The sequence below is a fragment of the Labrus bergylta genome, chromosome 15 (genome assembly GCF_963930695.1).
Source record: "Labrus bergylta chromosome 15, fLabBer1.1, whole genome shotgun sequence".
NCBI classification, from domain to species: Eukaryota; Metazoa; Chordata; class Actinopteri; order Labriformes; family Labridae; genus Labrus; species Labrus bergylta.
This window is the reverse complement of record NC_089209.1, coordinates 27,895,671-27,909,417: the sequence shown is the minus strand read 5'-3', so window position 1 is coordinate 27,909,417 and position 13,747 is coordinate 27,895,671. Positions and strand designations below refer to the sequence as shown.

Genomic DNA, 13,747 nt, shown 5'->3' with positions numbered 1-13,747 from the left:
ATGGAGGGCCGATACCCGTGTGTGTGTGCGTGTGCATGTGCATGTGTGTGTGTGTGTGTGTGTGTGTGTGTGTGTGTGTGTGTGTGTGTGTTTTAAGACAGCGCTAGCTAACAACTGCACGTTTACTAACAGAAGCAGATATGAGCTTAACGAACACTTTGAATGAGGTGTTCTGTTTTCTTTCATAGTAGCTCCAAATCATTGATATTTAATGAAGGTCAGGACGTGCTGATCTGAAGTTGAGAGATGACAACATAACAAAGAGTAAGGTCTTTTACCTGGCACTATACAAGAAAGATTGATTGATTGATGACGGGTAAGCAGCAGGGTTAGATCCCTGTGTGTTTTAAAAGGTCACCACTTGTTACAGAGACTGATTCTTAAACTCAAAACCAAACCTTTAACAAATGCTACAGGACACCTTAAAACATACAGCCATTTGAGAATACCAAACAGAGATGCTGAATAATACCATAAATATGCATAGCTCAAAGGTCACATATTATTTATTTATTTCCCAGGTCGCTCTACAACCCCCCCCCCCCCCCCCCCAATTATGAGAAAAGGAAAATGTGTGCTCAAACTGGTCATTTTGAGATTTCCCTTCATGACATCACAAAGGGCAGTAACCCCTCCCCCAGGTGGAAAGACTAGAAAAGCGCTTTAAAAGCTCAAGTCCATTACCATTTATGAATCATTGTATGATGACATTTTGATTTGAGTGTGTGTATAAATCCCTCGTACAGTAATGTCTAGTTCTTTTCGTCCTCTGAGAGAAATGAGTTGAGGTCACTGCTTCGTTGTGTCAGAGCGCCCTGACATGTTTTACTGATTAATGCAGTTGAACACTTCGGTTTTATAGTTCTCTATTAAAGCAGCTTTTGGCTCATTAAAAATTAACTGCGCGGGGATACGAGTACACAGCGAGACAAACATCACAACTACCTGAAAAAATGAATTCTCATCCATGTGTGCTATTTTTATGAAATTCTGTTCCGGGGGGTCTGCACCGTTAATCCCAACCAGATTTCAACGTATGTTTGAATTCCTGTTGCCAGATGTGTTTGTGCTGCATGCCGAGGAGAGAGAGTGTCATAAACGTTTGATGGTGAGAGAAAGTGAGGGAGGGGCTGCAGATGAAAGCTGAGACGGCGCTCTGACTGCAGTTTAATGAGAGATATTTCTGTGGGATTTCTGCACTAATTACCCTCCCCAACATCAGCTCAGACTGCCACAGAGTCTCTCCCCCATTGTTTCATCAAAAGCTCCAAAAGCCCGCAAGAATGTAGGACTGCATCCCACTGCCCATCAGCACGCCTGCAGAGAGAGCACGAGAGCATGTGACATGTGACAGAGCTTTCTGCAGCAGGTCATCTGCAGCACTGTCTGATTTATTTAATGTTATTTACCTGTGTGGTTGCAGACAGTCTGTGTAAACTGATATGATGAAATACTGAACTGGAGACATGTGTTCACTGATTCCTGGAGGAGTTTTTGTTTTTAACCTGGCTGTTGATTAAAAAAACAATACATGAAACATTAAACTTCTGATCTTAAAGTCTAAACCTCCTCTTACATGTTAAGACATATCAGACAACCTGAGTGAGAGTAAAGGTACTTCCTGTGGTGATATATGAAGCCATCATGGCCTCATAAGAACTCACATCTACTGACTTTGTAAAAAGATGATTCTACAATTCATTCAAAAAGCAGAGGCTTTAATCCAAAGCTGCTTGAATACACTGGTGTTATGGTTTAGAAAGTGACCGTGTTAACTGGAGACTTACAAAACATCCACCAGATATGTGTGCATTGCGTGTCCGCTGGACAGAGAGCTCTGTCTTGGAGGAGTTAACTCTGTCATTAAGGAGTTAACTCTGTCATAGAGGAGTTAACTCTGTCATAGAGGAGTTAACTCTGCAATAGAGGAGTTAACTCTGTCATAGAGGAGTTAACTCTGTAATTAAACAGTTAACTCTGTCATTAAGGAGTTAACGCTGTCATTGAGGCGTTAACTCTGTCATAGAGGAGTTAACTCTGTCATAGAGGAGTTAACTCTGTCATTGAGGCGTTAACTCTGTCATAGAGGAGTTAACTCTGTCATAGAGGAGTTAACTCTGTCATTGAGGCGTTAACTCTGTCATAGAGGAGTTAACTCTGTCATAGAGGAGTTAACTCTGTCATTGAGGAGTTGACTCTGTCATAGAGGACTTAACTCTGCCATAGAGGAGTTAACTCTGTCAAAGAGGAGTTAACTCTATCATAGAGGAGTTGACTCTGTCATAGAGGAGTTAACTCTACCATAGAGGAGTTAACTCTGTCATAGAGGACTTAACTCTGTCATAGAGGAGTTAACTCTGTCATTGAGGAGTTAACTCTGTCATTGAGGAGTTAACTCTGCCATAGAGGAGTTAACTCTGTCATAGAGGACTTAACTCTGCCATAGAGGAGTTAACTCTGTCATAGAGGAGTTAACTCTATCATAGAGGAGTTAACTCTGTCATAGAGGAGTTAACTCTGTCATTGAGGCGTTAACTCTATCATAGAGGAGTTAACTCTGTCATAGAGGAGTTAACTCTGTCATTAAGGCGTTAACTCTGTCATAGAGGAGTTAACTCTGTCATTAAGGAGTTAACTCTGCCATAGAGGAGTTAACTCTGTCATAGAGGAGTTAACTCTGTCATTCTCTATCATAGAGGAGTTAACTCTGTCTTAGAGGAGTTAACTCTGTCATTAAGGAGTTAACTCTGTCATAGAGGAGTTAACTAACCCAGGTCCCTCAGCTGTGCAGTTCCATGAAAAATCACAGAGTCCTCCTGCTCAAGGAGTTAACTCTGTCATTAAGGAGTTAACTCTGTCATTAAGAAGTTAACTCTGTCTTAGAGGAGTTAACTCTGTCATTAAGGAGTTAACTCTGTCATAGAGTAGTTAACTCTGTCATTAAGGAGTTAACTCTGTCTTAGAGCAGTTAACTCTGTCATTGAGGAGTTAACTCTGTCATAGAGGAGTTAACTCTGTCATAGAGGCGTTAACTCTGTCATTGAGGAGTTGACTCTGTCATAGAGGAGTTAACTCTGTCTTAGAGCAGTTAATTCTGTCATTAAGGAGTTAACTCTGTCATAGAGGAGTTAACTAACCCAGGTCCCTCAGCTGTGCAGTTCCATGAAAAATCACAGAGTCCTCCTGCTCAAGGAGTTAACTCTGTCATTAAGGAGTTAACTCTGTCATTGAGGAGTTAACTCTGTCATAGAGGAGTTAACTCTGTAATTAAGGAGTTAACTCTATCATAGAGGAGTTAACTCTGTCTTAGAGCAGTTAATTCTGTCATTAAGGAGTTAACTCTCTCATAGAGGAGTTAACTAACCCAGGTCCCTCAGCTGTGCAGTTCCATGAAAAATCACAGAGTCCTCCTGCTCAAGGAGTTAACTCTGTCATTAAGGAGTTAACTTTGTCATAGAGGAGTTAACTCTGTCATAGAGGAGTTAACTCTGTCATTAAGGAGTTAACTCTGTCATAGAGGAGTTAACTCTGTCATAGAGGAGTTAACTCTGTCATTGAGGAGTTAACTCTGTCATAGAGGAGTTAACTAACCCGGGTCCCTCAGCTGTGCAGTTTCATGAAAAATCCCAGAGTCCTCCTGCTCAAGGAGTTAACGCTGTCATTGAGGAATTAACTCTGTCATTGAGGAGTTAACTCTGTCATAGAGGAGTTAACTAACCCAGGTCCCTCAGCTGTGCAGTTCCATGAAAAATCACAGAGTCCTCCTGCTCAAGGAGTTAACTCTGTCATTAAGGAGTTAACTTTGTCATAGAGGAGTTAACTCTGTCATAGAGGAGTTAACTCTGTCATAGAGGAGTTAACTCTGTCATTGAGGAGTTAACTCTGTCATAGAGGAGTTAACTAACCCGGGTCCCTCAGCTGTGCAGTTTCATGAAAAATCCCAGAGTCCTCCTGCTCAAGGAGTTAACGCTGTCATTGAGGAATTAACTCTGTCATTGAGGAGTTAACTCTTCCATAGAGGAGTTAACTCTGTCATAGAGTAGTTAACTCTGTCATTGAGGCGTTGACTCTATCATAGAGGAGTTAACTCTGTCTTAGAGCAGTTAATTTTGTCATAGAGGAGTTAACTAACCCGGGTCCCTCAGCTGTGCAGTTTCATGAAAAATCCCAGAGTCCTCCTGCTCAAGGAGTTAACGCTGTCATTAAGGAGTTAACTCTGTCATTGAGGAGTTAACTCTGTCATTGAGGAGTTAACTCTGTCATAGAGGAGTTAACTCTGTCATAGAGGAGTTAACTCTGTCATTGAGGAGTTAACTCTGTCATAGAGGAGTTAACTCTGTCATTAAGGAGTTAACTCTGTCATAGAGGAGTTAACTCTGACATAGAGGAGTTAACAAACCCAGGTCCCTCAGCTGTGCAGTTCCATGAAAAATCACAGAGTCCTCCTGCTCAAGTTGTGCAACCATCAGCAACAAAGGCGCTGTGGGACTGTTATTTAGGATGTGCCTGGGAAACACAAAGAGCTCTGTGAGCAGGCCGGCCTCCTTTAAGCCTCACTTCGATAGAGACGCTGCCAAAGCTGGAATGAAAAGCTGGTTTTGCCTCTTCCTCTGAACAACAAAGTACCCAGAAAGCCCTCCAAGGTCTCCTCTCCATCCCAGAGCAGCCTTTTATGAAAAGGTAATATGCTTTGAACGCTGCGTGGACCTGTTTGGCTCAGGCTCTAATGCTTTTATTATTTAGACTGAGAGCTGCTGGGAGTGAGAGCCAGTGAGGAAAATCTGCTTCTGCACCAACTTACAGAGTTTTATTAAAGTGCATTAAAGCATTATCAGAGCTCAAACTTCATGTTAGGGCACAAACACAGAGCTTCATGTTAGAATTCAAAAACAGCTTCATGTTAGAGCTCAAACACACAATATCATGTTAGAGCTCAAACACAGAGCTTCATGTTAGAGCTCAAACACAGAGCTTTATGTTAGAGCTCAAAAACAGCTTCATGTTAGATCTCAAACGCAGAATCATGTACAAACTCAAACACAGAGCTTCATGTTAGAGCTCAAAAATAGCTTCATGTTAGAGCTCAAACAGAATATCATGTTAGAGCCCAAACACAGAATATCATGTTAGAGCTCAAACACACAATATCATGTTAGAGCTCAAACACGGAATATCATGTTAGAGCGCAAACACAGAACTTCATGTTAGAGCTCAAACACACAATATCATGTTCGAGCTCAAACACAAAATATCATGTTAGAGCTCAAACGCGGAATATCATTTACAAGCTCAAACACAGAATATCATGTTAGAGCTCAAACACAGAATATCATGTTGGAGCTCAAACACAGAATATCATGTTGGAGCTCAAACACAGAATATCATGTTAGAACTCAAACACAGAATATCATGTTAGAACTCAAACACAGAATATACAAAACACAGACTAAATACTAAAGTTATTGGGAGACAATCAGGGCAGGGTAGACAATCACACAGGCGGGAAACACATGAGGCTAAGTAAAAAGAAAATGAAACAGGAAATACTACAAGGAAAAAATTAAGCTTCCTGGACATTCAATTCAATTCAATTCAATTCAATTTATTTTTGTATAGCGTCAACTCAAAACAAGTGTTATCTCAAGACACTTTACAAAAAGCAGGTAAAATACCTTACTCTTTGTCTGTTAACATTACGAAAGAGCAGGTAAAAAGACCTTACTCATTGTAATATAGCAATAAGTAAGGTCTTTTACCTGCTTTTTGTAACATAACAAAGATCCGGCCTATCCATCATGAGCATAAAGCAGCAAAAGTTACAGTGGTAAGAAAAAAACTGCCTTATTAAAAGGCAGAAATCTGGCAGGCCGTCAACCAACGATCTTGAGGAGCCTAAGAGAGCTCAAGAGCTCTCAGGAAAGTAGGTGGTTAGTGACTGAGATTTACAGATAGATACATGCAGTAATATGATGTACTGTATATGCACAGAGAGAGAGAGAGAGAGAGAGAGAGAGAGAGAGAGAGAGAGGAGCTCAAGGTGCCAGTTCCCCTGGTAGTCTAAGCCTATAGCAGCATAACTAAGAGCTGGTCTACACCAGCACTAACTATAAGATTTATCAAAAAGGAAAGTTTTAAGTCTATTCTTAAAAATACAGACTGTGTCTGCCTTCCGGACCCCGGCTGGAAGGCGGTTCCAGAGGAGAGGAGCCCATTAACTGACATGACAGTAACCTCACTAAGTGATGATTTTGTGTTTATTTTTCAAACCTACCATCGTGAACACAGAGAGACAGTAAAGTAATTAATTTAATCTTGCCAAGTTATGACTAAAAGTTAATAACAACTTAAATCTGCATTATGACTATGTTTTAAGACTTTATTGTAATCAAACGGTTATAATCTCTAAACCTTCTATCCTTTTTTCTTCATGTGGCCCCAAATATACAGTCCTAACTTTGGCCCCAAAATTTTTGGAAAGAAAATGTTTGAGCACTAAAATATTATCATTGTTTTTACATCGGTTGTTTGAAAAACTACGTCTACAGCTGCTCCACCCTCGCTTCCAAACATGGTCACTTCTGAGTTTGTCTTCAAACACCGGTCTATAAATACGCTCTGTGGTTTTTAGGTTTGAATCTGTCAGACTGACACTCGGTGAGTAACCTGTTTTTAAGACGACAAACCACAGAGGCAACAAGGTGACATTACATATATGAGAAGCTGTTTGTCCTCACATGCCCCGCTACACACACACACACACACACACACACACACACACACACACACACACACACACACACACACACACACACACACACACACACACAAACACAAACACAAACACACAAGATCACAGTTTGTCATGAACATTTAATTGTTCAGGTTCTGAATCTGTCTGAATAAAATTTAACGATATAAAACATGGAGTTGCTCTCTCTCTCTCTCGCACACAGTGAATGTCTCTCGTCCTCTCATGGAGTGTTGCTGCTTGTAAAGTCGTCCCGCCCGTACATGACTCTTAGACTGGCATGCTAATTGGAAACAGAAGTGTTTGCCTGCTTCCTGCCTTTTCAACTGCCTCTTATAGACACACACACACACACACACACACACACACACACACACACACACACACACACACACAAACTCCTACGTGGGAGTAGTAGCTGGCAGTAGCCCTGTTAGCTGTGTACCTATAAAGTGTGGTTTGTACAGCAGTGAGAGAAATTTGGATTTTATTTAAAACAGTGAAACGTTGTGTGTGTGTGTGTGTGTGTGTGTGTGTGTGTGTGTGTGTGTGTGTGTGTGTGTGTGTGTGTGTGTGTGTGTGTGTCTGTGTGTTTGTGTGTTTGTGTGTGTGTGTGTGTGTTTGTGTGTGAGTGTGCGTGCGTGCATGCGTGCGTGTGCGCGTGTTGCGGGTGTCTGCAGATGGATGCTAACAGTGTCATGGTACAGCGTTAGTCACTGTGCAGGAATTTCCTTAAAGAAATCGTTAAAGAAAAATCTACATTTTATCACAGTTTGGCAGATTGAACTGGAATAAACACACACACACACACGCACAGAGGCACACACACATACACTTTAATAGTTAAAAGATGTTATTTTTCTGGTTCTGTTTTGAGCGGTAAATTGATCGTCGTGTTTCATTAATTAGTCATTTCTAATTTGAATTCTTTAAAGCTCAGTGAACACACACACACACACACACACACACACACACACACACACACACACACACACACACACACACACACACACACACACAAGTCGAGGCTGCCTGCATCTGTTTGTGTTTGGTCATATGTTGCACAAATAATAGACTCAGTCTGTAGAAACCATTAAAAAAAGCAATAACTTACAGAATAAAAGAGAAAATATCAGACAAAGTTGTCATTAGAGCAGCGACTCCAACATCTGTAACATTAAATAAATGTTGTTTTAATGCAGTCTGATGGCTCAGGTAACTCATGAATACCTGATTTCACCACCAGGGGAAACTCTGGCTCCAAAGCTGCTCCTTCACATTAGGAAATATAAAATGGAATGAAATTAGCAATATAGTGTTAGGATAGAATAAAGTAATATGTAGAAAGCTCAGATTGGGACAGAAGGAGCTCACCCTTTAACTAAAGTAATAACCTGTTTATCCCCGTCCCACCTCACTCCAGTGAAACATTTCTGCCATGGTTTAAAAAGTACATTCTGTATGAAATCTGTGTTCTGAAACATTTGATGCAGAAAACGTTTGGTCCCATATCGTCTGTTATCGTGTCTGCAGGCCGGATATTGACTTGTTTGTTTTTATTGCTTCTGCTCATACAGAGACAGATATCACAAAACTGGATGTGATTTGTTTCACTGAGAACACTTCCTCCAGAGGACAACATCAGGATCTCCAGAGAAACATCTGTTTGTGTTCAGGAGAGACGATCCTGCAGACTGAGAGGAGGAAATGAGCAGCGTCAACACTCAGAAAATACTCTGTTACTGTACCTTTAAGGAGCCTCGGGTGGACTTTAACATGTAAACACACATTATGCACTCCTTACTTTCATTCTTTTCATGCACCATCAAGACTTCAGCGTAGATGTGACTGAAGACATTCAGTGATGTTCTGTGATGTAAGGTCGCCAACATGTTCAACACTTTGTTCTTTTTTTATACCATTTGGGTCACGCATGCTGCTGAACCCAAATGCAGACCAACAGGTACAGTACAAAAGGAACTTTATTCAGAATCTTGCAGTGGGTGAGGGGTGAAGGGGGGAGGGGGGAGGGGGGAGGGGGGAGGTGTGAGGGGTGAGGGGTGAGGGGGTGAGGGATGGGTGAGGGCTGGGGTGAGGGGGTGAGGGGTGAGGGGTGAGGGGTGAGGGCTGGGGTGAGGGGGTGAGGGGTGAGGGGTGAGGGCTGGGGTGAGGGGGTGAGGGGTGAGGGGGTGAGGGGTGAGGTGTGAGGGGTGAGGGGTGAGGGGTGAGGGCTGGGGTGAGGGGGTGAGGGGTGAGGGGTGAGGGCTGGGGTGAGGGGGTGAGGGGTGAGGGGTGAGGGGTGAGGGGTGAGGGGGTGAGGGGTGAGGTGTGAGGGGTGAGGGCTGGGGTGAGGGGGTGAGGGGTGAGGGGTGAGGGGTGAGGGGGTGAGGGGTGAGGTGTGAGGGGTGAGGGCTGGGGTGAGGGCTGGGGTGAGGGGGTGAGGGGTGAGGGGTGAGGGCTGGGGTGAGGGGGTGAGGGGTGAGGGGTGAGGGGTGCAGGCTGGGGTGAGGGGTGAGGGGTGAGGGGGTGAGGGCTGGGGTGAGGGGTGAGGGCTGGGGTGAGGGGTGAGGTGTGAGGGGTGGGTGAGGGGGTGAGGGGGTGAGGGGTGAGGGGGTGAGGGCTGGGGTGAGGGGTGAGGTGTGAGGGGTGGGTGAGGGGGTGAGGGGGTGAGGGGGTGAGGGGTGAGGGCTGGGGTGAGGGGTGAGGTGTGAGGGGTGGGTGAGGGGGTGAGGGGGTGAGGGGTGAGGGGGTGAGGTGTGAGGGGTGAGGGGGTGAGGGGTGAGGGGGTGAGGGCTGGGGTGAGGGGTGAGGTGTGAGGGGTGGGTGAGGGGGTGAGGCAGGGAGCTGTGTGGAGTGTGCTGGCTGCTCGCAGGCTGTGTTAGCAGTGAGGCTGAATGTCTGAAATCAAATAACACACACACCTCCATGGACACTATGATGCAGATACTGTGACAACATATTTTAAAAAGATACAGTCTCTTGACACTTTTTAAAAGTTCATCAGAGAGTCACTCCTTCTTCATGTGAGACCCTGAATATTAAGACCACCACACTTTACTCAGGTGTGTTTGAAAGAACATCAAACACACATTAGAGACATTACAGTAATCTGTTTACTTTTCTTCCTTCAATGGGCTTCATCAGACTCTCACTTTCCACTCAGCCTGTTTGAAATCATTCAGTGAAAACTATTTGATAAAATGAAACACATTCAATGCAAGAGATTCTCAAACTGAGTCTGACTGAGAACTCAGTAAACAGTGATTGTCTGTTCTTTAGATAATCACTGTTTACAGCTGACCACACACACACACACACACACACACACACACACACACACACACACACACACACACACAGAGTGGGTCCACGTCAGCTCTAGCGGTCACATTCTCTCATTCTGACTTGTTGTTGTCTCTCTGAAGTTCAGCAGGTTAAAGGAGCAGAGTGAACGTGTCAGTCTTCAGTGTTTACACACAGCTGTGTTTCACTTCTTTATCAGACACATAGCTGATCTGTGTGTTCATGTATGAACTAAACCGTTCTTTCGATGCACAGAGCGTGTCTCAGGACAAATCAAAAGAGGCGATGGAGGAACCTGTTTGTTTACACTCGCAAATACTCCAAATTAATCTCCCCGTTGACATTTCACAAAATGTTTGTATCAAAGGATGGAAGCCGGTAACCAAGCCAACCAGCTACCCCAATATATCGTTACTATAAAATGTTCAATTTGCCGCAAAAATGGCGTTAAAAAACATAGAAAAAGGTAAAGGTACAAGACTATGTCCATAATGTTCCTCTGGAGTCCATGAACTACACATCCCACAATCCATTGGGAATGATAGTGCTTCTTCTTAATGTAACTTTAGTAGTTTTTTAAGTGTTTGGAAACACTCCACTTATAGGAGATGTTGCTGTGACACTATGATTGTGGGAAGTGTAGTTCTTTTCTACAATGGTTCATATCATACAAACGCATAAACCATCATTTCACACATCAGTCTACTTGGGATGGTTATGACATCATGGATAATAATAAAATCCACTATGGAGAAAATAAACACGGTTTATTAAGGTGATGAGAGCCGCAGAGAGTCAGCGTTAGTGAGTCGTAATGGTGAACGAGTGACGAGAGCTTCAGAGAGTCAGCGTTAGTAAGTCTTAATGGTGAATGAGTGATGAGAGCCGCAGAGAGTCAGCGTTAGTGAGTCATAATGGTGAATGAGAGTCAGCGCTAGTGAGTCATAATGGTGATTGAGTGAGAGTCAGCGTTAGTGAGTCATAATGGTGAACGAGTGATGAGAGCCTCAGAGAGTCAGCGTTAGTGAGTCATAATGGTGAACGAGTGATGAGAGCCGCAGAGAGTCAGCGTTAGTGAGTCATAATAGTAAACGAGTGATGAGAGCCGCAGAGAGTCAGCGTTAGTGAGTCTTAATGGTGAACGAGTGATGAGAGCCTCAGAGAGTCAGCGTTGGTAAGTCAGTGGTTATAAAGTTATAATAATAATAATCAGAGTCCTGAGTGTCAGCATGATGAGTGTCTGAGTCTCTGCTGCCTCAGCAGAATTTACATCATCATCAGATTCACTGTCAGCTGTTACATTTGAACACACTGTGTCGTCGACATCACTGCACAGGGAGTGTGAGACACACAAACACACACACACACACACACACACACACACACACACACACACACACACACACACACACACACACACACACAGAGTCACAGATTCACAGAGTGTAAAGAGCTGACTGATTATTGCTTCTTCTTTGAGAGGGAACATGTCTTCTGAACACAACGTTGTCACAACAAACACACACAAAGTAAGTTTTCAATTTCCAAAGTTTGGAGTGCTACCAAAAAGAACAATCCGTACCGTCCTATTTTTTGCTAGTCTTCTGTTGGGGTGCCAAGCAAACCGATCCGACCCTACAGGGCGGAGCTAGACACACTGCAGTCTGTTGATTGGTTGAATCTTCCCAAGCTACAGCACAGATATTAAACGTGCTATGTTTACTAACTAATGTCAGCATTTAGCTCCTCCCCATGGATGACCTTGGAGGTAACGACCTCTGCTTGACGTCCTCCATTGTTGCTCTTTGTTTACTGTGTCGTGTTCTTCTTCTTCCTTTAATTTATTGGCACGCTACACTGTGTCGCTCTGCTATCATGTCATAGCCGAGTGACGCAAGTGAGATCAGGGTTTATTGTACCACACTGTAGCTTGTGGGAAGTGTTCTGTTGTCTGTTTGCAGTCCGAGCTGTATCGACCAATCAGCAGGCTTTGGTGTACTCAGAGGAAGCAGTCTTTGTAGAGAATCCAATGTGATGTTATTTCAGTGAATGTGAGTAAATCTTGAGAACATAAGCTTGTTTTTTCAGGTTCATATAAACTGAAGTGATCCAGAGTGAAGCCTCTGTGTGACTTATAATTTACAGTTAAACTGAGACTCACAGGAAACTGATGGACGTAGTTCCTCTGGGGATGTTAGGGCCTAGGACATGACAGAGTTTAATGTTCAAACCTTCAAAGTCATTTCTCTCTGAGCATCAGGGGTTCTCTCCAGGTACTCCGGCTTCCTCCCACAGTCCAACTGGACTGAACAACACAGGTTAACTGCTGACTCTAAATTCACCGTAGGTGTGAGTGTGCCTGGTTGTCTTGCTTTATATGCCAGCTCTGTGATTGGCTAGAGGTAACCCCGCCTCTCGCCCAATGACAGCTTGGCTCTGGTTTTCTATTCTTCAGGAGAAAAAGAACTCAGTAAGGACCATAGACTGTAAATATTATTGGATGAATCCTGACCCGTCCGGGTCGCTGCTCGTGCGGAAGACCGGCCGGCTCACAGAGCAGTTATTTAGCAGTTATGTAGCATTTATTACTTTTTTCTACTGTTTATTTTTCTTTAGATATATTGTTTTATATGGTTTTCCCGAGGACACACAGGAAGATTGTGTTTTATAACTTTTGGCCGCTACTACACAGAAGAAGCAGATTTTCTTTTTTCTTTTTGTCCTCTCGCAGCCCTGCTCTTTGTTTACCACCGTTAACACGTGACAAACGGACAGTCTTCTTCTTTCTTTCTTTCTTTTCTTTTTTATCCCCAGTCTTCTTCTTTCTTTTCTTTTTTATCTCCCGGAATTATTTACCATTGGCATGGATACCCGAATCAGAGCCAGGCTTAAACGGGAGACATGTAAACAACGGCCGCTTCCATCTATCATCAATGTACGCTCCCTCCGCAATAAAACGGATGAGTTACAGGCCAACATTAACCACATGCATGAGTACAGGACTGCCTCTGTTCTTGCTTTTACTGAGACGTGGTTAAATAAGAACAATGATGATAACATGCTGCACGTTGATGGCTCCTCCCCCCCTTTAAGACTTGATCGAGACAGTGAGCTCACTGGGAAACAACGTGGCAGCGGCGTGTGTCGATTGCCGTGAGGGAGAAACTGTGCACCTCGGACATTGAGCTTCTGGCTGTCTCCCTTCGCCCTTTCTATCTCCCCAGAGAATTTCCACAGCTTTTTCTCATCCTGGTTTACATCCACCCCAGAGCTAACGCAGCCACAGCCACTGAACACATCACAAACTTATTAAATAAACTGGAACTCATATCACCGGACTCTCCCAAATTCATCTTGGGTGATTTCAACCATTGCTCTCCTGAAAAAGCACTAAAAGGCTACCAGCAGTACATTTCATGCAGCACCCGACTGGGGAAGACAATGGATAAATGCTATGGTTCAGTTCCTAACGCATACAGATCTGTTGCTCTCCCCCCTCTTGGCTCTGCTGACCACCATGCCATCCTGCTTGCTCCAGCATATACTCCTGTAATAAAGAGGGTTAAGAAAGTTGTTAAGAACATCAAGCAGTGGACCAACGAAAGCATTCTTACACTACAAGGATGCTTTGAATCCACTGACTGGGATAACCTCTTAGCCCCCTCCAACAACATTAATGAACATGTGGACACTGTT

At 43.6% G+C, this 13,747-nt stretch overlaps 1 protein-coding gene across 1 annotated transcript; it reads right to left on the bottom strand.

Annotated features, from left to right (window-relative positions):
* Positions 1 to 1,258: 1,258 nt before the first annotated feature.
* LOC110002311 (uncharacterized) lies at positions 1,259 to 9,675 on the bottom strand. Its single transcript, XM_020657901.2, has 2 exons — positions 9,015 to 9,675; positions 1,259 to 1,317 (listed from the first exon to the last, which is right to left on the bottom strand). Exons 1-2 carry the CDS (start codon positions 9,673 to 9,675, stop codon positions 1,259 to 1,261), a joined length of 720 nt encoding a protein of 239 aa, XP_020513557.2.
* Positions 9,676 to 13,747: the final 4,072 nt, after the last annotated feature.